Consider the following 24,872-nt stretch of genomic DNA (forward strand, 5'->3'; position numbering starts at 1 on the left):
TTTTTGTTGTGTTTTTGCTTTGAGGTGGTTTTTTGTGGGGAGAGGGGAGATAAGGTGCTGTCCCTGAGCTCTTTTGCTCAACGCTAGTGATCTACCATTTTGAGCCATAGCACCACTTCTGGTTTTCTGGTAGTTAATTGGAAATAGGAGTCTCATGGACTTTCTGCCCAGCTTGCTTTGAACCTCGATCCTCAGATATTAGCCTCCTGAGTAGCCAGGATTACAGGCATGAGCCACCAGCACCCAGCTGCTTTGAGGTTTCAAGACTGGTGGCTCAAGCCTGTAATCCTAGGTACTCAGGAAGCTGAGATCTGAGGATCATGGTTCAAAGCCAGCCCAGGCAAGAAAGTCCATGAGACTCTTATCTCCAATAAACCACAAGAAAACTAGAAGTGGCACTGTGGCTCAAGTGGTAGTGTGCTAGCCTTGAACTTGAGAGCTGAAGGACCATGCCTAGGCCCAGAGTTCAAGTCCTGCATCCAGGAAAAAAAAAAAAAAAAAGAATTGATCAGAGCTTTGTTTCCTGCTAGGCAAACGTTGAGCCTCTTGAACTATGCCCATATAGGAATTTAAACAAATTTTGGAACATGTTACTTAATAACATGTTAACTAATTGTTAACTAGAAGATTTTTTTTAAAGATACTTTTGTTTGGTTTGTTTTTTTTAATCCCCTTTACAACTCATTTTATTGTTAGGCTGTTATACCAGAGTATATCACTGTGTGTTATTGGGAAGAGTAAAACCATGTATTTTTAGTCATTAAGTCAAGCTTCCCATTTTCAGTGCTTTAACTTTTTTAAAGCTTTAATTTACTTGCAAAAACCAACAGATTCTAGAAACTTCAGGCATTATCAACTATGATCTGACAGTTTGATTGCCTCCACTTTGTAAGCTGCTCTTTTCATTGTAGACCTTTATAACAAAAAGAATATATTGTCAATCTATGGGTCTCTGGAATTAGGGTAATTTCCATTTTATCACTGTGCTGTCATTTTAGTTTTCTAGACCAATAAAAGCCTATCCTCATCCTGTAGTCAGCGCAACATTAAGCTGTAGAAAACTACTGTTTGCATTATATTTATCTAACTCCAGTGACATTAAGAAAGAACAGAAATTACATACAAGTAATCTTTATCTGTTATATGTGCAGATGATACTATTGCAACTCAGTAAAATATATATGTAAGTACTCTCATTGATAAATTTAATTTATGTTTAAAAGGTTTACTGACTGCCTGCTTTCCCCTTTTTAGCAGGATAACCTTGGTTCTCAGTTCAGCCACATGAGTCTTGCCCGCCAGCCATCTGCTGATAGTTCTGACCCTCATGCCACAATGTTCCAGTCCACGGTTGTTCTTCAGTCTCCCCAGCAGTCTGGTTATATCATGACAGCAGCACCCCCACCACATCCTCCACCTCCACCACCACCTCCTCCTCCCCCACTACCTCCTGGGCAGCCAGTCCCTTCAGCTGCCTATCCTGCCTCTGCTCATCCTGTCAGCCAGCCTGTGCTCCAGCAACAAGGATATATTCAGCAGTCCTCACCACAGGTACATTTCTTCTCACCTTTTCTCCCTCAACAGTAGCCTCTCATTTAAAGTCAGTTTTAACATCAAAGACCTATTTTTAAATTCTCATGGACAGAATTTTACAGAAGTCTGTAAGTTATCTTACCTTCAGGAGATTTTCAAGCATACACTGGAAAACCACAACAAGCTAACATTTCAGCTGTATGATTAAAGTTTGTGAACATTTGTGTTTTTCTCTCTGAGAGATGTGGTTTTATTTTGTTGGGTTTTTTTGGTCGGTCTCGGGGCTTGAACTCTGGGCTTGGGTGCTGTCCTTCAGCTCTTCAGCTCAAAGCGAGCGCTCTACCACTTGAGCCACAGCACCACTTCCAGATTTCTAGTGGTTTATTGGAGATAGAAGTCTCACGATCTTTCCTGCCCGGGCTGGCTTTGAACCACGATCCTCAGATCTCAGCCTCCTGAGTAGCTAAGATTACAGGCGTGAGCCACCAGCGCCCGGCATTTTGTTGTTATTGTTTTGTTTTTTATTGTGCTCTACCTTAAACTCAAGACCTAAAATTCTTGACCTAAAATTCTCACTCAGCTTTCTTACTCATTCATGGCTGCTGTTCTGCCACTTGAACCACACCTCCAGCCAGCCTGGCTTTTTTTACTGGCTAGTAAGAGACATTCTCACAGAGTTTTGTATTGTAACTAGTTTCAAACCTTGAGCCTCTGGGCCTGGGTAACTAGGAGTATGGGCATGAGTCACTGGCACCTAAATTTGAGTGACATGCTTTTTTTTTGCTTTTTTTATACTGTTCCTGGGGTCTGGGAAATATCCCTGAGCTTTTGTGCTCAAGGCTAACTAGTGCTGTACTATTTGAGCCATGTCTCCACTTCTGGCTTTTTGCTGGTTGATTGGAGATATCTCATGGATATCTGGCTGGCATCAAACCGTGATCCTCAGATCTCAATCTCCTGAGTAGCTAGAATTTCAGACATGAGCCACAGTGCCTCTGACATTTAAACAACAAGGTTAGTTCACTGCAGTTAAAATTTCATGGTGGGACTCTATTGGACTCTCTCCCTCTCCTGGACTACCTCTCTGTGACCCAGCTTATATGGCAAAGTTTCACAGTCTCCTACATAATGATTACTCCTTATGCCCAGGCCCCACAGTAACTGAGAACCTAGTTTTCTATTCTCAGCCTCCAGGATAAAGAGCAAAACAGAATGCCTTTCTTCACCACAGCTGGCCTTCCTCAGAAATTGGTTTCTGCCTCATGAATCCCTGCAGAGATTACAACTTTTAGGATGTGTAGGGTTATCCTAGAATCTACAGGACCGTATGATTTATCATGCAATGGAGTATGCTTCCCCTCCTCCCTCTAGGGACAGGTTTGGAGCTACTTTTCTTCTATTAAGTTTCTCTGTAGTTAACTGCCTTCTCCCAATGCTCCTTCATAGTTCTTGGTTCTCTTCCTTTCTCTCTTCTGAATCTAGTCTTTCGTGTGTGTGTGTGTGTGTGTGTGTGTGTGTGTGTGTGTGTGTGTGTCACTAGATTCCTATTCACCATGTGAAAGTGACAGATGCTTCTAATCTGCCATCATGTCCCACCTCCTCTTTAATTTGCCGAGATTGTTCACAATGCAAAGGTGTTAATTTTTTTGGAATGTGTTTATCTGTATCTATTGAAATAATGATATGATTTTTCACATTAACAAAAGGTGAATCATATTTACTGACTTTTTGAAATTTATTCAGAATTTTGTTTCATATTGACATATAATAGCACGTATTATGGCATTGAGTAGATTTTTGTACATATTAACAATGTCATTTACCTGTCCGTAGCCTCAGACATTTATCATTTCTTTGTGTTGGGAACATTTAACATGTTTTCTGGTTGCTATTTTGGTGGTACTAATGTTTGAACTCAGGGATTCACATTTTGCTGGACAAGTGCTCTACCTCTTGAGCCATGCCTCCAGCCCTTTATCTTGAAATATTCATTCGTTGAGGTTGACTGACTTTTGAATGTTTAATTGAACTTTAATTTCCAGAAGATACCTCACCTGGAAATTATATTGTGAACTTTTTATGTCTTGATAGACTAGCTTTGTATTAAAGAATTTTGTTAAAGAATTTTTCTAGCCAGGTGCTGGAGGCTCTCGCCTGTAATCCTAGCTACTCAGAAGGCTGAGATCTGAGGATCTCAGTTCAAAGCCATCCTGGGCAAGAAAGTTCATGAGACTTTTTTTTGGGGGGGTCCGGTCGTGGGGCCTGAACTCTGGGCTTGGGCACTGTCCCTCAGCTCTTCAGCTCAAGGCTAGCACTTGAGCCACAGTGCCGCTTCCGGCTTTTTTCTTATGAGTGCTGCGGAATTGAACCCAGGGCCTCAAGCATGCAAGGCAAGCACTGTACCACTGAGCCACCTTCCCAGCCCTTTTTTTTTTTTTTTTGGGGTCCGGTCATGGGGCCTGAACTCTGGGCCTGGGCGCTGTCCCTCAGCTCTTCAGCTCAAGGCTAGTACTCTACCACTTGAGCCACAGCGCCACTTCCGGCTTTTTGCTTATGTGATGCTGAGGAATCGAACCCAGGGCCTCATGCATGCAAGGCAAGCCCTCTACCACTGGGCCACCTTTCCAGCCCCTCATGAGACTCTTATCTCCAGTTAACCACCAGAAAACCAAAAGTGGTGCTGTGGCTCAAGTGGGAGAACAGTTTCTATGGCCTTGAGTTGAAGTGTGCAAGGAGAGCATCCAGGCCCAGGGTTCAAACCCCATGACCAAAAAAAAAAATTTTTTTTCCCATCTGTTTTTGTGGAGGATGTTGTTCTGTTGTTTGCATGTAATATGTTTGGTTGTAGTATTTGAATGATACTGGCCTTAAAAAAATTGGGCTTTGTTCCTTCTTTTTTCTGAAGAAATTCATGTGGAAGTGATGCTACTTCTTCATAAATATTTTGCTCAAATTTACCTGTGAGTTTATCTGTACCTGCAGTTTTGTTTCAGCAAAGGTTATTAATTAATATGTCCAACTTCTTAATTCCAGTTTCCTATTTATTTTTATCAAAGTTGTTCATTTGTGCCCATTTGATTTAACTATGAATTTATTGATACAAACTGTTTGTATACAGCTGGGCACCGGTGGCTCACACCTGTAATCCTAGCTACTGAGGAGGCTGAGATCTGAGGATCATGGTTCAAAGCAGCCTAGACAGGAAAGTCCGTGAAACTCCACGCTGAGTTCAAGCCCCACAACTGACAAAAAATCAAAAAAAAATAATAAACTTTGTATTATTTCTTATTATAATTTCAGTATTTTTACTATCTATTATGGTATTTCTCTTCTTTTTATTTTTTTTTAAGTGATTCTTGTGTTTGAACTCAGGCCCTCAAATTTGCAAGGCTGATGATCTGCCATTTGAGACAGGCTGCAACCTAGCTTTTTTTTTTTAATGAATATTATTTTATATGATCAGATGCACATAAGTATTGTGCCTTTGGTCTTACTGTGTGTGAATGCTTAGAATGTGTATAATTTATCACATCCCAGTGTATTTTAGATCTAGTGTCCCCATATGAGAGAAAACGTACCATTTTTCTTCCTGAGGTTGGCTTACCTCACTTTATATGATTTGTTTCCCTGGAAATGACATAGTGTTGTTCTTTCTATAGCCTGGTTTTTCACTAGTTAATCTAACAAAATTTTCTGCCCCAGCCCCTCAAGAACCATAGTTCCTAAAGATCTCAGCCTCATGAGTAGCTGGAATTACAGGCATAGGCCACCAACACCTGGCTTTAATTCCTTATAACAGAAATTTTAGTCTGTTTTTACTTGTTAAGATAATGGTTTATCAACTCTTGTTGATGTTCTTTTTGTTGTTATTTTGTTGTCTGAATTCTGGGCTTAGTAATGGGCTTAAGCCTGGCATCAGTGGCTCACGCCTAATCCTAGCTACTCAGGAGGCTGAGATCTAAGGATTGCTGTTCAAAGTCAGCCCAGGCTATTAGACCACTCAAGAGCTGAAGTAGAGCTATGGTTCAAAGTAGCAGAGCAATAGCTTTGAGCAAAAGAGCTCAGGCACTGCACCCACATCCTGAGTTCAAGCCCCAGGACCAACCCAAAAAAAAACAAAAAAGGCACTCTACCACTTGAGGATGTCTTACATTCTGTTTCTCCCTTATATACTATCAGTCTTTTGTCTTCTTCCGTACATAGTAGTTGTCATTTTACTTTTCATTAAAAGTATGAGGAAGGTGGGCATGATGGTTCTTGCTTGTGATCCCAGTTACTCTGGAAGATGGCCGTTCATAGCCAGCCCTGGCAAAAGTTAGCTAGACCTCCATCTCAACCAACAAGGTGGGCATACTGACACCACATGTATTGTCCTGGCTCTTCAAGAGGCATAAATAGGGGAATCAGAGTCTAAAACAAGTCTTTGGCAAAACACAAAACCCTGTATAAGAATACAAAGCAAAAATGGACTAGAGGCATGGCTCAAGAGGTACAGCACCTGCCCATCAAACACAAGGCCCTAAGTTCAAACCCCAGTACCACAAGGGGGAAAAAAATGAAATACAAGGGAAAGAATAAAGAAGGGGACTAGTGCAACAAAACACTAAACATGAGATTTAATAGTTACATTTCTACAGTAAATGCTGTTTCACAGTTAAATTGAATGAGCTAACCATCCATATTTCAACAAATGTCTCAAAAACAATGTTATTGTATAAATTTTGTGAAGTTGCACATATTAAAGTACCATAATATAAATTTTTTTGAATAATCAGCAACACATGTATGAATAATATGTGGTAGAAGTTGAAAAAAACATTTGGAGAAATGTTATTACTAAACACAGGTTAATGGTTTTTCTTTTAGGATAATGGGTTTTTGGGTTGTTTTGTTTTGTTTTGTCAGTTGTGGGGCTTGAACTCTGTCTGGGTTTGGGTGCTGTCCCTTAGCTCTTCAGCTCAAGGCAAGTGCTCTACCACTTGAGCCACAGTGCCACTTCTGGTTTTCTGGTGGTTAATTGGAGATAAGAGTCTCACGGTCTTTCCTGCCCAGGCTGCCTTTAAACCAAGATCCTCAGATTTCAGCCTTCTGAGTAGCTAGGCTTACAGGCATGAGCTACCAGCTCCGACTTTATTTTTTTAATAAAAGGTAGAATAAAGGAATTAGAATAAACCTGTACCTGTTTCAGCATTGCTTAGTTTGAATCTGAAACATGGCAAGAAATTAAAATCTAATAATTTCTGTAAACTTGAGGAAATGTAATAAAATCTTCCTGTATGTAACTAATTTAAGCTAACTTTTAAGGCAAGAAAAAAGCTAAATATTTTTATTGGACACATTAGTAGATACTTTTTTTTTTTTTTTGGTCAGTCTTGGGGCTCGAACTCAGGGACTGAGCACTGTCCCTGAACTTTTTTGCTCAAGGCTAGTGCTCTACCACTTTGAGCTACAGCTCCACTTCTAGTTTTCTGATGGTTAATTGGAAATAAGAGTCACTTTCCTGCCTGGGCTGGCTTTGTAATGACAAATTTCAGCCTCTTCAATAGTTAGGATTACAGGCATGAGCCCACAGGCGCCCAGCTTAGTAGATCCTTTTTATTTTTTTGTTGGTGGTGGGGCTTTTGAACTCTGGACATGGGCTCTGTCCCTGAGCACTTGAGCACAGGCGAGCTCTCTACCACTTGAGCCACAGCGCCACTTCCAGTTTTCTGGTGGTTAATTGGAGATAAGAGTCTCACGATGGGCTGGGAAGGTGGCTCAGTGGTAGAGCGCTTGCCTTCATGCATGAGGCCCTGGATTTGATTCCTCAGCACCACATAAGCAAAAAGAAAAAAGCCAGAAGTGGCGCTGAGGCTCAAGTGGTAGAGCACTAGCCTTGAGCTGAAGAGCTGAGGGACAACGCCCAGGTCCAGAGTTCAGGCCCTATAGCCGGACCCCCAAAAAAAAAGTCTCACACATTTTTCCTGCCCAGTCTGGCTTTGAACCATGATCCTCAGATTTCAGCTTCCTGAGTAGCTAGCGTGAGCCACCTGCACCCGGCCAATAGATACTTTTTAATCCATACTGCTTACTAATTTTTCAGAGAATTTTTAAAAGCTTAAAGTTAAGTTTCAAAAGTAGAAAATTAGTTTTCAGGTAGTTGGTGTTAAAGAATTGTTACTTTTTAAACTGTGATGTTCTTCACCACCAAACCCCCTCCCCCCAAAAAAAACTTACAAGTAAAAGTAATTTTTGTCATTGGTGTTTACAATCCTAGATGCCAGCCTGTTACTGTGCTCCAGGCCATTTTCACTCCAGTCAGCCTCAGTATCGCCCTGTCCCTTCTATCCATTATAGTTCACATCTAAACCAACCACTGCCACAGCCTGCACAGCAGACAGGTGAGTCCTGTTTCTGATACCATAAATTCTTAGATGTGCACATTGCTTTTGTTCATCTTTATTTCAGTGATTTATCTCAATTTATAGTTTGGGATCTTACATTATGCATACATATAAATATGCAGGACAGTGAGATGGAAAGTTCTGCAGAAAACTCCACACTGTCAGAATCTGTACGTTAAGATGCTACCTAGCAAATAGTATGGTAAACAGATGCCCAGTACTCAACTGCCATGGTAATGAAAGCAGCTGATAACCCATTTGTTGAACATAAGGAAGAGGCAAGAACAAGATAGATGTCTTTCTGAATGGCTAAACAGAAGCAAAACCAAGAATCTTAGGCAGCTTGTCACTATTAACAGGATCTCAAACTGTTAAGTATGACCATCATTTCAACCTCAGCAGTTTTCTGTTCTTGATAAGGTTTTAACTCATTTGGGTTACTTCCACTTCATTTCTCACATCTGATGAGAAGTGAGTGTTCTTCCTTCTTACTGATGCAGTGTCTAGTTATCATTGCCATTCAATAATTTTCTTTAGCAGCTAAAGTTGTGCTTAGCAGTACCTACTATAACTCTAGAACTTTGTAGGTCTTAATCTGTACCCTTGTCTTGCACTAAGTATACAGATTTTTTTGTTTTTCAGTACCAGTACTGTATAGGTAACAAATATTCTTCCAAAGGATGAATACAAACATTGACCATTTTAGTAGAGTTGTAATTTGTTCTCTCTCAAATAGTGACATTTAGCATCAGGTATACCTTAAGTTGATAATAGCTATGTTAAGCAAAATAAAGAAGGTAGGCACTGGTGGCTAAAGCCTGTAATCCTAGCTACTCAGAAGGCTGAGATGTGAGGATTGTGGTTCCAAGCCAGCCCAGGTAGGAAAGTCTGTAAGACATTTTATCTTCAATTAACCACCAAAAATCCAAAAGTGGAGGAGTTGTACTTGTGGTAGAGTACTAGCCTTAGAGTATTAGGCTTGAGTGAAAAAGCCAAGGCAAAGTACCCAGGCTCTGAGTTCAAGCCTCACTATTGGCACACACACGCATACACTCATTCACTCACACACCTACACACACAAAACCTAGTATGTTCTCTCTAATTTGCAAAGATATCAAAAGTTGTGTGCGTGCCCCCGCCCCCCCCACACACACAACATACACCCTTTTTTTATGTGGTGCTAGGATTTTATTTAACTCATGGCCTTAAGGTTGCTAGGCTGATACATCCAGCCCAAAAGTTGTCCTTTATACATGGGAAAATTGGTTATGTTACTGCTTGTCGGTGTTAATATAGTGTTGTTTTGGTGTAATAAAAATGACTTTTTTAGACAGATATAGCGGTATACTCTTATGATCCTGAAATTTGGGAGGATAAACTACAAGGATCACAGGCTCAAGCTAACTGAGGCAACATAACAGGACCCTATCTCACGTAACACACAAGCAAAAATAATTAATTTCCCTTAAAAGAAGAGAGAAAATTATTTTTCTGAGCTTTCCTGGGCCTCACTGATTGACTTTTTCTATTGTTTGTGTCTGATTTTTGTCTTCTAAGATTATAATAGATCATAGTTGATATCATGATAATTGAAAAACCAAATTTACCCTCATGCTACTCATTTAAATACATTTTATATGACTAATTAATGTGGTTTATTACTATACACTGTTAATGATGCAAGCATTTTATAACCTTTTTAGTTTTTTTCTTTTTTATGGCAAAATCTATTTCTCATGATCAAACAGCCTATAAAATAAAAACATTTAGTCACAATTTGGAACTAATATACTTGTTTAAATGCATCTCTGCAAACAAATATTTCCATTTAATGGAGTACAACTTAAAAACTCCCTATACCAAGACCAAAATATCTGTATGACATACTGTGCTGTCATCATTAATATTTCTAATTATGAGTTCTTTCTAATGCTAGTTACTGGTGAAAGGGAAAGAAATAGTAATCTAGCTTACATCTGGATAATGCAGGTACAGAAAAGAAAATTGTGTCTTTGAATAATTTCTTACATATTTGACTCATAGAACCTGAGGTTGCCTTTTCCGATGTCTTCAGATGTTCTAGCATAACTTATTTGTATCTCATTCAATTAGAAAAATTAAGAGAAATCTTCAAAGCATTATTATGTGAAAGAGAAACAAATTTTTATAGTTAGCTAATATCTATTTTTATTGCATACATTACAGAAAAGTATGCATTTGTCTGTGTTCTGATAGAAAAGCAAAATGCACTAAGAAATAAAGCAGTTTTCTGTTTCTAATTTTTTTATTTTTTTTACAGTTTAATAGCAATTTTAGTTCCAGTCACTTTTATTTTCATCTGCAAATATACTTTCTATATTTTTCTTTCTTGGATTTTTTTTCATGATATTTTCTTACATTCCACCATTTCAGTCTAATCATAGTGAGAAATTCATCATATCTTTAACTTTTTTTTTTTTTTTGCAAAACACTTTGGACTTTACAAAGTAGTAGGAAGTATAATATTTCCTTTTATTACACAAAAGAGTGGAACTAATTATTTGGCCAAATAACGAAAACACTAGCAGATTTGGAACAAATACTTATCACTGTAGAACAAATGTCTAAATACTTATATGTAGATTTAAAATAAGTTTATTCTAAATTAACAAAACCAATTTAGTGAACTCTTCTTAGACTCATCAGAGTATGGACAATAGAAATAAAAAATTTTCTGTTACTTTTCACTTTTAAGTTTGGGAAAAGTTTAGAAAATTTCTCCATGATAAAATAGTTTGGTCCTCTATCCATGTGTGTGGGTGTGGACCATAAGATTGTGTAAATCCCTGTTGACAAAGAGTAGAAATTCTTGCTGTATATAAACTTTCTGTACGATGTATAATGTAAAAGAACAACAAACTAAGTCATAATCCTGATGCCTCTTAAGTTATATTTGTTATATTATTACTTGTATCATTTAAAGCCACTGAGTTTCAGTTTACTCACTTGCAAAATATGAGAGTTTTACTGTTTTATATTTTGGAGCCTCTGTGGATTTAAAATTTTTAAATTTCATGATTCTAGCCAGGCACTGATGGTGATGTACTACCTATCAGTCCTGGAGGCTGGGTTTTGCTTATCTTGGTTTGAAGCCAGCCCAAGCAAGAAAGTGAATGAGACTCTTATCTCTAGTCATTTACCAAAAAAGCTACAAATGGAGCTGTGGCTCAAATAGTAGAGCACTAACCTTTCATAGAAGCTCAGGGACAGTGCCCAGGCCCTGAGTTCAAGCCCCAGGATCAGCAAACAAAAAAAAAAAAGAAAAAATTCACAGTTCTATGTGTTTCTTGTTAGCCATTTTCTATTCCGGAAAGGTGAATATTAGAGAATTTAATTGGTTTGCAGTAGCTTAGCAGCTTACTGTCAGTAACTGGAGTCATGTGATCAAGACCCAATACCAGTTGCAATGATAAAGATGTATATACCATTTTCACAACGTGCGACTTAAATACTATAAAGTACAGCATGCAAAGAGTTTGGTATACTGCTTCTTCAGGTATTAATTGTAGTAAAGATTCTGGGTTTATGAAGCCCTGTCTCTGATATGTAGCTGCTTTTATTCTTATCACTCTTTTGAAAAGTTTGCAGCTTCACCCATATCCGTTTAATATTTTACAATAATTGGCCCTGTTCCTGAGCTGTTGGATTCGGGGCCGTAGCACTGTCTGAGAGGTTTACATTTCTCACAGTGAACCGGTCTCTTTTTCAGCTGCTTCCTGGCTTCTTTTTACTCAGGTTTCCACGGCTTTTTTTTTTTTACTTTTTTTTTTTTTTTTTTTTGCTTTTTTTCTTTAAAGTTTTTGTTATGTTGTATTACAGTATTAACATTGCTTATATTTTTATTAATTGTAATTGCCTTTTATCATGCCTCATACTCAGAAATAAAGATTTTCAATTTAATTGACAGACTTGGCTAACTAAAATCAACTTTCTAAAACTGAAAGCTATTGCTTTAATTTGTTTTCCAAAGCATATGTAGGTGGCAAATTTAGTTTAGCTTAAGCTTTCTTTAAAAAAGTTAAATATCTTAAGCATGTCAAAATTGCTAACTGAAGTCAAACTTGTCTTTTTAGGAGCACTATTATTCATTAGATCATGCATTCAAATGGGCCTATTAAACATATATAAATTTGAAACTTTTTAGGCTCCTACTAGGAGCCCACACTATTAATTTCGCATGCCTTTATGAAGCAAAATAATTCTGTGACACTAAGTATAATTTTAGTTTTGCACCCATTAGATACATTCAATTCTATCAATGAATTATATCATCAGCCTTAGTTTTTCAAGTAACTCAGGGCTATGTGACTCCAAATGTATTAAGTTGTGTTACTAGGAAACTATGGTAGGATCCTAATGAACACAGTGTAGAAGAAAAAACTTTAGGATTAAATCTATAAAGTTTTGTTTTGTTTTAAAAAAAAGTCTATGAAGTGTGCTCAACAAAGACTGTACTTGAGGGCACACATTTATAAGGTACCAAAGTATAAAAGGCAAGCAAGGAAGAAACAACAGAACTGGGTGAGAAGAAGAGGGAACATACTCATTTGGATTCAGGCATCTCAAGTAAGAACTGCCAGGACAAGATTAATAATTTCTTTATTGATAGTTTTTGACCCAAGTAATAGGAATTTTGTTTGAAATACTGATAGTTTTGGCTATCCTTATTTTTTTTTTATGTATTGTATGAACATTTCTTAGCATTTCTCTGTGTGACCAATATAGATTCAAACATGTAATACCTACAAATCCACCTATTTCCCATTTCCCTTCTTCATTAATCTGCCACCATTGAAATCCGGATCCAAATATATTTGGTAAGTACTCACAGATTTCCATGAATTATATAATCTTCAAATAGGATAGTGATTTTAAATAACTGGAAGCTATACTCTCTCTATAGCTATTTTTATTAGAATTGTTTGTATTTATATCTATTTCAGGCTCAAAGTAAGAGACCCAAAAGTGACAGAGAAGGGAAAATAGGGAGGGCAGAATGGTAACTCTGTCCCCTCCCAAAGACAGCTTAGGAACTAGCCTTAGATGAGTTTGGCCTGAGCAGTAAAATAGTGCTACAGGAATTTAAGCTTCAAAGTTTGATGGTTTGTTTACAAACAATTCCTCTAAATTGTCTTATAGATGCTTTCTTTCAAATATATATTTCTGTCAGTAAAATATTTCTTCTATAGTTTTACAAAAGACTGCTACCTTCACAATGCTTTTTTATACAAGCTCATTCTTGAAATATTTTAGTAGTACTGTCATGGGAAATAACCTTACATTTGTAGCTAATCAGACTAAGCAAATCTTCAATTCTTTTTATTCATATTATCTTCCTGATTATGTTTCCATGTGTATTATGAGGAATGCTTTCCTTTAACATAATAGCTAGTTCAGATCACCTAGGCAAAATAAAAATAGCCTATATAACATTTTTCTGCTCAGTACTGTTTCTTTCTTGCTCTCTACTCTGTTGAAATAAAAATGAGTTGAACATAGAATATTCTTTGGAACCCTCCAGGGAAGTGTCTGAACTATCAATTTATATTGTCCTGGTTCTCTGATCTTGAAGAAATGATTGTTCTTTCCTCTGAAAGTGCTAGAAGAAATGGGATAATATTGCAACAGTGCAGTCTTTTTAACAAAGAAGAATGGTAATGTTCATTAAAACACCTATATTGAGATCTGGGTATTAATTTTGTTTGTAATCACTTACTTATTGTTGGCATTACTTGCTTTTCAAAGTAATTGTTTGCCTGCAAAGTTAATATATATTTCTATAAAGGATAGCCTCTAACTTCCAGGTAAAACATTAAAGGTATCACTAAAACATCTTTTTTAATACAGTATTCTTTTTAATATTGATATGCTAAAATGTACTTTTTAATGAAGAAAGAATAATTTACCTGTAACCAAGTTTGTAATATATAGATTGTTGTTGATATTGGAAATACTCTTGTGGCACTTTTTAAACCTAAAATGGTACTTTTCATTCTCTAGGAATCTATTTCTCTTTCCTAATCCTCAACCTTCTCCCTCTCTTCCAGATCATTGGATTTTTTTCTCATACTTGGCAGTCTTCAGACTATACTTTTGAAACTTAATCAGAACTATGTACCCCTCTTCCTTTTCTATAAATAACCAGATAAGGGACCTGAACTACAGGGCTACTTCTCTTACATTGGTCACTCATTTCAGTAGTCTGAAACTGCTTCACTTAAGCAAAAGTTCAAAGGAATTTTTCAGCAAAAGAAAAAAAATTTTGCTTTGACCATATAAATCGTATTAGGCAGATTCACATAAAGTGAGGCATTGCTTATAATTAATTTATTTTGTGTTGATAGGAAGTTATTTATGATTTTGCCACATAAATAATAGTAAGATTCGTATCTGTGATTGAAATAGAATGAGATTATTGGGCAATATTTGTCTTTATGAGTTCTCTTTTAAATATTTCTAGTTTTGCTTATGATCGTATTAAATTTAACCATCCTAGATCCTACAGTCTTCTTGCATTAGAGAAACTTAGTCCAATAATTTTTAATAATAATATCCTGCTCTTAAGAGAGCATAATACAAAATTACATATTTGTTAGCCAGGTCCTGAGTTGGTTGGTTGTTAAAGTTATTGGAATGAGTAGTCAAACATCATCATGACTTGTAGAAAAACAGTTCAGGTTCCTGTCCTAATGCCATAATGTCCTTCCAGGTGCCAGTCATATAAAGCATGAATAGTAAGTGGCTCTTTTAGTTGTAGCAGTATTAGAAAGATCCTCAGTCCCTGCTTGTTCCTTCAATATAGTTCAAAACTGGTAGTTTTTCCTGCCTCAAGAGTAAACATGACTGAAAACTACTCAGAAAAAAAAAAAAACATTGCATCACAGAACTTGAAGACAATATATGAAACAGAACAGCTCTCCTTGCATACAGGATAAAGCTGGCATTGCCCAACTAGGTAAAGTCTTATTTCTTGACACAACAGCTTGGCTTTATGGAGAAGACAGCCAACAACCGTAAAAAATGTTCTAAAACAATCTTCTTTAAACTACTCTGGAATATGGCAAGAGTATATATTTTGAGCAAAAGCAGCCTCTGAGACAACACAGAAAAGCTAAAGCCCAAAAAGGAACATTGGAGATTGACATGAAGTCTGAGAGACACAGAACTATGGAACATCATCATTTGAGCCTTCCCTTCCCAATTGCTTTATACATTGATATATAATCATAATGAGACAGGAAGTATAACTTTGAAATACATAGATCACAAACCATACATCTTGGAGTAGTGGGCAAAACAACCGAAGGAAAGTTCTTCCCAAGGAGAAAATAGGCTGGTTTTTATAAATTTTTTACACCTGGGTTTTTTGTTTGTTTGTTTTGGGTTTTTGCCCTTAAGTTCATAGAATTTCCATCTGAACTAAGTACTTGATTCTTTATCCTTATTTACAATGATTCTGTTTTCCTTCAATTAAATCTGTTTGGAAACTTAGTTTTGTTTACTATACTACAGTAAAGTCTTCATTAATCAAAATTTTCAGAAAATTGAAGAAGGCCAGATCCTGCTTATTTGAGCATGTCCTGCTTGTTTCAGTAATGCTATAATACTATTTCTACTTCAACATTTGTCCCTGGGAAAGTAAATCTTAAAATCAGACTGCTGTGTGCAATTCACAGCTACACACTTACCAGCTGGTGACCTTGAACAAGGTATGAACCTTTTTGTGCCTTTGTTTCCTCATCTGACAATGAGGATTAGTTGTAACTATGTCATGAGATTGTAAATATTAAATGAATTATATGAATACTAAATGAACTATATAAAGTACTCAATGGCTGAAACCTCATAAATGTTATGAGTATTGGCTATTAATATTACCTGTGATAGCTGTTGAAACAATGACAATTATATAGTATTCTAAGTGAATACTATATAATCAGCAATTTGGGCCTAATCCCATACCACATGTATGAAGCTAGCATAGTTTGTATTTAAAAGTTTAGTCTTTTTGGCTTCTTGACCTATGCCTTTAATCCTTAAAGTGAAGTATAAATCAACTGAATTCTTTGCTCATCCATTCATTGATAAACTTGAGGCTGAATATGTTTCAAGAAAATTTATTTGAACATTTCCCTCAGATAGCTTTGTGAAGTGTCCTTCGTTCAGCTATAGAATTTTTACATGGAAAAAAGGTTTTTAAACAGTATGACATATGACTTCATTTTTATAAGTAATATGAAAGTAGCTATACAATGTATAATTTGATTGTTTCATAAGTAATATTTTCAGTAAATTTCTTTTTTGTATATTTGGATACTTTCTACTATGAATATGTTTTATGGTCAAGTAAGGTTCTTTTGACTTTTTTAGTGGGAGTGCTTGAATTCAGGGTCTAGGTACTGTCCTTGAGATCTTTTTGCTCAAGACTAGTGCTCTACCTTTGAGTCACCATACCACTTCTGATGATTAATTGGAGATGAGAGTCTCATGGACTTTCCTGCCTGGGTTGACTTTGAACCTTGATCCTCAGATCTCAACCAAGTACCTAAGATTACAGGCATAAACCACAGTGCCTGGCTTTAACTTGTTTTTGGTTTTGTCGGAACTTGGATTTGAACTCAAAGCTTGCAGTTTGCTAGGGAAGCACTCCCTACCATTTGGGCTATGTGCTCAGCTTTTTTTTGCTTTTAATTATATTTAGGCCGGGCGCTGGTGGCTCACGCCTGTAATCCTAGCTACTCAGGAGGCTGAGATCTGAGGATCGCGGTTCAAAGCCAGCCCGGGCAGGAGAGACTGTGAGACTCCTATCTCCAATAAACCACCAGAAAACCGGAAGTGGCTCTGTAGCTCAAGTGGTAGAGCGCTCGCCTTGAGCTGAAGAGCTGAGGGACAGCGCCCAGGCCCAGAGTTCAAGCCCCACGACCAACAACAACAACAAAAAATTATATTTAGGATAGAGTCTTGCTAACTTTTACCCAGTCGGGTCACTTTCTGAGTTGGTGAGATTACAAGTATAAGCCACTGTGTTGAGCCCCCTAAGGCTTTTTAATGTCCACGTTGTTTCAGAAATGTTCAAATAAGTCTCAAAATTAACATATTATATATGAACTTAAAGTTTTTATGTTCTTCCTTACCTTATTTATCTTACTTTTGGGTTAATTATGTAACTTGTAGTTCAGCTGCTATATAGTTTTCTAGAAATTTCATTAATTATTAGTGAATTCTAGACTTGTAATTTTTTACTCACATAATTGACTTTATTTTTATTTTCCTTGATGCTGGGAATAAAACTGAATACGATCTTAAGATTACTAGACAGGTGCTATACTGCATGTAGTTGTCATTTTAGTGAAAAAGATGGTTATATTCAGTCTTAGAAACCAATGTTACCTTAACCTTCTGCCATCAGAAACCACTAAACATGAGCTGTGAGAAACTAGCAATTCTGATCCAGTGAGCACATAATAAGCTTCTGAATTTATGTAGAAGCCTATATTATTCTGGTTTGATTCTGTTAAAGTTTCCCTTTTATTTGTTTAATTAGCAGTGGTATTAGGGTTTGAACTCAGGGCCTTCTACTGTCTTGGTTCTCTATCACTTGAGCCACAGCTCTGCCTTTTGGTGGTTATTTTAAGCTTGGACTCTCACAGACTTTTCTGTCTGAGCTGGCTTCAAACTGGCATGTTCCAGATCTCAGTCTCCTAGGTAGTTGACATGGATCAATCACTGGCTGGGGACAGTGATGTATATCAACCAAATGATGTGGGAAAGCACAAATAGAAGGATCTCAGTCCAGGCTAGCCTATGTAAAAAGGGTTGACACCATGGCTGTGATAGTAGAACGCCTATCTGCTTAGCAAGCCCGAGGTCTTGAGTTTAACTCCTCCTACCACCAAAAAAAAAGTATACGCAAACCAGGAAGAATTTGCAATAAAAAAATTTAAGGGACAACTCCTAAGTAATAACAATAAAATACGTTTTTTTAAGTTTTAAGGCATATGTTATGAGGCAATAAAATTATGAAGGGATTCACAAGATTGCTTCTTAGGAAACAGAGTGTATTGGTGCTGGGGCTTGAATTCAGGGCCTCTCTCTCACTCTCATTACCTTTTACTCTCAATGATGGTACTTTACCACTTGAGCCAAACCTCCATTTCTGGCTTTTTGGTGGTTCATTGGAGACAGATGTCTGTCTCACAGTCTTAACTCTTGGTTAATTTAGAACTGTGATTCCCAGATCTCAGCCTCTTGAGTAACTAGGATTACAGAAGTGAGCCACCATCACCGGGCTTTTTTATTTTTAATAGATTTCTTATTATTCAAGGACATACTCCCACTATATATATGCTACTCCAACTTCGGAATAAAGTGCTTTTTCTACTTTGGGATCTTTAAAATCTGGAACCTCCTGCTAGTTTTTAACCACTCCACATGCGCAATTTTTGGTGCTGCACACATATTCTTTTCTGTCCTGCTTTCCACTTTACGTACCGTATTCAGCCACTCATCTTTCCTAGTCTTCAAAATTACTTTTTTTTTTTTTGCAATTTTACTGCTACGGTGGTTCTTTATTTTTAATTTTTTTTATTTTTTATTATTATAAAGGTGATATACAGAGGGGTTACAGTTACGTCATGAGTACATTTTAGACAATGTCATCTCCTCAAAATTATTTTTTTACATTTTTTTGGTAAGGTTCTCTCTTTCTTTATTCAAATAGGTACAACCTTCATATCAATCAGAATTAATGTCTCCCTCTTTCTCAAAACTATTTAAAACACTAACAATCCTAATTTTTTTTTTTTTTTTTGGTCGGTCATGGGGCTTGAACTCTGGGCCTGGGCACTGTCCCTCAGCTCTTCAGCTCCAGGTGAGCACTTTACCACTTGATCCACAGCGACACTTCCAGTTTTCTGGTGGTTAATTGGAGATGAGAACCACATGGACTTTCCTTGCTGGCTTTGAATCGAGATCCCCAGATCTCAGCCTCCTTAGTAGCTAGGATTACAGGCATGAGCCACTGGCACGTGGCAAGAATCCTAATTTTTAAAACAGAACTATATTATACTCATCTTACTATATAACCCAGCTGGCAAGTACAGTGTCCTCTGTAACTAAGACCAGGTTCATTAAAGGCAATTATTTTAGACTTTGTGTTACATCGTCACATTTTCAAAATACAGATAGTTTTAGTGTGGATATATATATATATATATATATACACACACACACACACACACACATATATATATACACACACACATGCATATACATATATATTGCAATTAAGTACGGATTATTAATGAAGATCCACTAATGGAAATCTTGTGGTATCATATCCAAATGACCCTGCATTAAATCATTGTGACATTGTTTCTATAGTAATATATTAAAAACTTTGTATGCCTGACTCTGTTTTCATGAGAGAATTTGAGGCAGAATACCTCTAAGACAACTCTCACATGGGTAAATTTAGGCAAGTTTAAAAAACATCAGAACCATATTTGCATACAAACAGCCTTTTAATTTTCAAAATGGAGTTTTTGCTTGTACTAAGGTTTGAAATCAGCCTCTACTCATCTTGTTCAGCTGGTATTCCAACCACTTGATTCATACCTTTATTCCTGCTTTTTGCTGATTATTTTGGAGATAAGAGTCTTTAGCTGCCTATACACGAGCTATCTGTGACTAGTACAAAGTTGTTTGGTTTTGTTTGTATTTTTTGTTTTTGTATTTGTTTGTTTTTGTGCCAGTAGTGGGGCTTGAATGCAGGGTCTAAGTGCTATCCTTTAGCTTTTTCACTCTACCACTTAAGCCACAACTTCACTTCCGCATTTTGCTGATTAATTGGAGATATGAGTCTTCTGCCCAGGTTGGCTTTGAACCACAATCCATAGATCTCAGCCTTCGCAAGTAGGTAGGATTACAGACAGGATTTTTTGGTTTTGATTTGATTTTTTAAATAAAATCTGTAACCTTGAAATGTAATACATAAACTGGAAATTTGCCTCAGTGTTAGGCTGCTTGATCCCAGATACCACCAAAAAACGTAGCATGCAAAAATTTGAAATTTCTTGTGGGAGTGCAACCAAGTGAAATATATTGTGTGATTATAACAGTAAATTCTACCAAATATACAATTTGTTGTATTTATTAGAAGACTGTACTTTAGCCAATTCCATTATCAAAAAGCATTTTCCCAGTCTATACAGAGCTAAATCTACATTCTGACACTGCAGTAGAAGCTATGTGTGTATGTATGTTGTGAACTGACATTTTCAACAGTCTTTTCATCATATTCCATTTCCATTCCTTTCCTTTATTTTCCTAAACGTGTGTGCACTTGTAATTTGTGTATTTGTCTTTTGATTAGCTAACTTTTGAGAGTAATGTTAATTTTTAGATTGAAAACTGAGAAGTTTCTTCTTCTATCTTTTTTTTTAATCAACCTCTAAGTTCATGTATAGAAAGTACATAAAGGAGAAGGGTTTAGCGAATCATATCAATTTCTTACATAGGTAAGGAACTAGATACATGTCATTTAAGACATGGCTATTTAGCACTGTTTTCATAGAAATAGCATTTTGCAAGACCTTTTACTGTTAGAGAATTCAGCATTGTGGACTTTTAACTTTGTTAATATATTGATTGCTTAGTTGTCAGAAAAACTTTGTTTTTATAATTTTAGAGAAAATGGGTGCTAGATTTTATTCAACTATTCCTCGAGCAAAATCAGTAATGTTTCTAAGCAACTACTGTAATGCTTTTGTCAGTAATCAATATCTGAGGTATCTTTGTAGTTTCTAAACTCTCCCTTTAAAGATTAATAAAAATTGATATAACAAAATATTTCAGGGGAATAATTTATTGGTCTTTTTTTTGTTCTGATCCTGGGGCTTAAACTCAGGGCCTGGAATCTGTCACTGAGCTTTTTGCTCAAGGCTAGCATTCTACCACTTGAACCACAGCTCCATTTCCAGCTTTTTGATTGTTAATTGGAGATAAGAGTCTCATGGACTTAACTGCCCCAGATGCCTTTGAACAGCTATCCTCAGACCTCAACCCTCTGAGTAGGGTTACAGGCGTGAGCAACCAGCACTTGGCTAATTTAATTGATCTTTACCTGTCCAAATTTGTGCAGATTGTGAGGGCTAGAATTCAGTTCATCTTTGTAAAATCTTTTTTCAGTTCTTTGAAGATAAATGGTGTTGTTTTCATTCTTTGGGGTTTTTTGGGTTTTTGTTGTTTTTTTTTTTTAGTCTTTTCTTTTTTGGTACTGGGGATCGAACGCAGGACGTTGCACTTGCTAGCTAAGTGCTTTGCCACTGAGCTACATCCCAGCCCTCTTTGGGGTTTTTTTAATGTTAATAATTTATGATACATAATAATTTATGTACAAAAAGGGATATTCAAGATTAGGAAACAAAATGCAGTTAATGTTTGCCACTCAAACCTTATTTTTATTTACAAAAATAAATTCACTATATAAAAGTGACACTATACCACATGAACCATGCCTCCTGCATTTTTAATGCTTTATTTATTTTTTAGATAGAGTTTTATGGTTTTGCCCAGGACTGCCCTCAGACCACAATCCTATTATCTTTACCTCCCATATTATATTTGTGATCTACCATGCCTGGTTTATTGATTGGGATGTGGTCTCACTTTTTGTCCAGTCTAGATGTCCTTCTATTCAAAGCTGGGATGACAGTTTTGTACCATGCTTAGCTTTTTTAGTTGAGATGAAAATCTCATGATGAACTTTTTGTCCAAGCTAGCTTTGAACCACAGCCTTCCTCAACCTTTTGAGTAGCTTGATTACAAGCATGAATTCATTCCTGGCTAGTGTCCTGTATCTTCTTACTCCTTAAATTACCAATACTTAGCCAGGCACTGATAGCTTATCCCTGCAATCTTAGCTACCTCAGGAGGCTGAGATCTGAGAATCAGGGTTTGAAGCCAGCTTGGATAGGAAAGTCTGTGAGATTCTTATCTCCAATTAACCACCAAAAAGCCAGAAGGAGAGCTGTGGCTTAAGTGGTAGAGCACTAGCCTTAAGCCAAAAATGCTTAGGGAAAGTGCCCAAGCCCTGAGTACAAGCCCCATGACAGTTGTGTGTGCGCGCACACACACAAACACACACACACACACACATACACAATGTGAATACTATCTTCAACTTAGAGGCTAAATTAATTAGATTACTTAATTGCTAATAATTTGTTAAGTGAATTTAGTAATACCATTAGAAAATAATCTAAAATTTATAGTCTTTCAGTATCAATTTGCTTTGTCTTTGACACATTCCTAATATAAGGAATTCATTCCTTACATTACTGATAATTATTTTTAAGAAAAAGAAATGTTATTAAAACATTACCACTCCCCAATATATACATACACACTCATTTTAATCCCTGGCATACAACCTCTGTACTTATACAGAACTGTCATGCTTATTTTTATGTTCTGCTCTTACTCATTTGAAATTCTTAGTTTATTTCTGAAAAGGAACATCTTTTTCTTTTATACTGGGCCCCACTAATCATGTCCTCTAGAGAGATTAGTTGTCATAAACAATTGGAATGAAAACTGAATAGTAGTTGTCTGCTGTTAACCAGGTATGTGGCCCTATAAATTTTCTCAACTGTAGAAGTAATCTGTAGATTGTTTTTTGTAAGGTTTTTGTTCTAAGTTTGAAGTCAGAATCTCACATTTGATTGTCTGACACTCTACCACTTGAGCATTATGTATAGCCTGGCTTTTTACTAGTTATTTTGAAGATGGAGTCTCACAGATTTCTCTTCTTAAGCTGTCTTCTAACCTCCTGGGTAGCATGAATTATAGACATCAGCCAGCAGTGCCCACCAGAAATTATATTCTAATGTATTTAGCTCAATAAGGAGGAGTATTGGCTTTCCATAATAGGAAATGTTTATTGTTTTGGTTTTCTGTGTGTCTGTGAGTGTGTGTGTGTGTGCGTGCGCACGTGCATGCGTGTGTGCATACATGCACACACGCATGCACTTCAGTCCTCAGCTTGAACTCAGGGGCTAGCACTGTCCCTGAACTTTCATGCTCAAGGCTAGCACTCTACTGCTTGAGCCACAGCTCCAATTACAGCTCTTTCGGTGAGTAATTAGAAATAAGTCTCACAGACTTTTCTGCCTGCACTGATTTCGAACCACAATCCTTAGAATTCAGCTTCCTATGTAGCTAGGATTACAAGCATGAGCAACCATGACTCAGTTGAAAATGTTTTAAATGTTACGTAGTAGAAGGTTTTTAAGATTTGCGTTAAATAAAATTGTTATTTTAGAACATAGGAGAACTTGCTTACAATAACCATTATATTAGATGAAATTAAATTATAGCAGGATTTAACTCACTTTGCCATTACAGGTTTTCAAGTAATGCCCAACCAGCAGCAAACTTACCAAGGAATAGTTGGAGTACAGCAACCCCAGAGTCAGAGCCTCGTTTCAGGCCAACCAAACAGCCTTGGAAATCAGATTCAAGGAGTAGTCATCCCCTATCCTTCAGTGCCATCATATCAGGTATGTTGTGTCTTAACCTGCTCTATGCAATTAGAGATGGTTTCAGATAAATGAATAGCTACACCAAAAATGGTGGCACACATTTGTAGTCCCGGGATGTTGAGTTAGAAAGTTCATGGCTTCAAGACCTTCCTGGTCTACATAACAAGTTACAGAAGTTATAGACCTGCTAGTGCTATTATAGTGAGACCTTGTCTTTAAAAAGACAAAAAACAAAAACTATAGCTACAATGCATCTTTTCTGTTCATTTGTTGATTTGGGTGTTTAGTTGGTATGTTGATTTTTGGCAGAAGTGGTGTTGAACTCTGAGCCTTGCACTTGATAGGCTGGCCCTTTACAATTGAACCATGCCACCACATATACCCTGGTGGGTTTTATTTTTTTGAAACACAGTCTTTATGTAGTCCAGACTGGCTTTAAACACCATCTTGCCTCCTTTTCCTCAGCCCTAAATTCAAGCCCTAGGATTAACACACACACACACACACACACACACACACACACACACACACACGTTAAACATGTTGGGCACTGATGACTCGTACTTGTAATCATAGCTACTGAAAAGGCTGAGATCTGAGGATCAAAATTTAAAGCCACTCCAGGCATCCCAGTCCGTGAGTCTCTTAGCTAGTTAACCACAAAAAAAACAGGAAGCAGAGATGTGGCTCAAGTGATAGAATACCATCTTTGAGCAATATCACCAAGTGGAAGTGTGAGGTCCTAAGTTCAGTCCCCAGTATTGGCACTAAAATGTAAATAAAACAGATGATCCAAGTACCTTCATGGGTTTTTAGGATGCTTTAATGAGACAGTATGCATTAAGCACTGAAACCATGATACATGGCAGTAAATACTCAATAATGTTAACTCACCACTATGTCATCTTAACAAAATTTTGTTGTAACCCATCTATAATATTATGGCATTGAGCCAGGCGCCAGTGGTTCACACCTGTAATCCTAGCTACTCTGAGGGTCGCAGTTCAAAGCCAGCTCACACAGGACAGTCCATGAGACTCTTACTTCCAATAAACCACCAGAAAAACCAGAAATAGCACTGTAGCTCAAGTGGTAGAACACTAGCCTTGAGCTAAAGAGCTGGGGGGACAGCACCCAGGCCCAGAGTTCAAGTCCCAAAGCTGGAGGGAGAGGAGAGAGAGAGAGAGAGAGAGTTTAATAGCATATTTGTAAAATAGACATTTTTATTTTAGAAACAAGAGACTTGAAGGATCCATTATGTCCTTAAGGTTCTTGAAGATATATTGAAAACAGAATTGAGGGGCTGGGAATGTGGCTTAGTGTGGTAGACTGCTTGCCTACCATGGATAAAGCCCTGGGTGATTCCTCAGTATCA

At 37.1% G+C, this 24,872-nt stretch overlaps 1 protein-coding gene across 7 annotated transcripts in view; it reads left to right on the forward strand.

The window, feature by feature from the left end:
• The window catches only part of R3hdm1 (R3H domain containing 1), a 153,612-nt gene that overhangs the window by 98,636 nt on the left and 30,104 nt on the right, over nt 1-24,872 (forward strand). For 6 of the 7 annotated variants that reach the window (XM_042683451.1, XM_042683449.1, XM_042683454.1 and 3 more), the window contains 3 exons: nt 1,255-1,551; nt 7,790-7,913; nt 23,361-23,515. In XM_042683451.1, coding sequence (XP_042539385.1) covers nt 1,255-1,551; nt 7,790-7,913; nt 23,361-23,515 — 576 coding nt within the window. The remainder of the gene's footprint in view (nt 1-1,254; nt 1,552-7,789; nt 7,914-23,360; nt 23,516-24,872) is intronic. The other variant, XM_042683450.1, reaches the window with a different exon arrangement.

Source organism: Dipodomys spectabilis, unplaced genomic scaffold, assembly GCF_019054845.1.
Source record: "Dipodomys spectabilis isolate Male_0828 unplaced genomic scaffold, ASM1905484v1 ptg000081l, whole genome shotgun sequence".
Lineage (NCBI taxonomy): Eukaryota > Metazoa > Chordata > Mammalia > Rodentia > Heteromyidae > Dipodomys > Dipodomys spectabilis.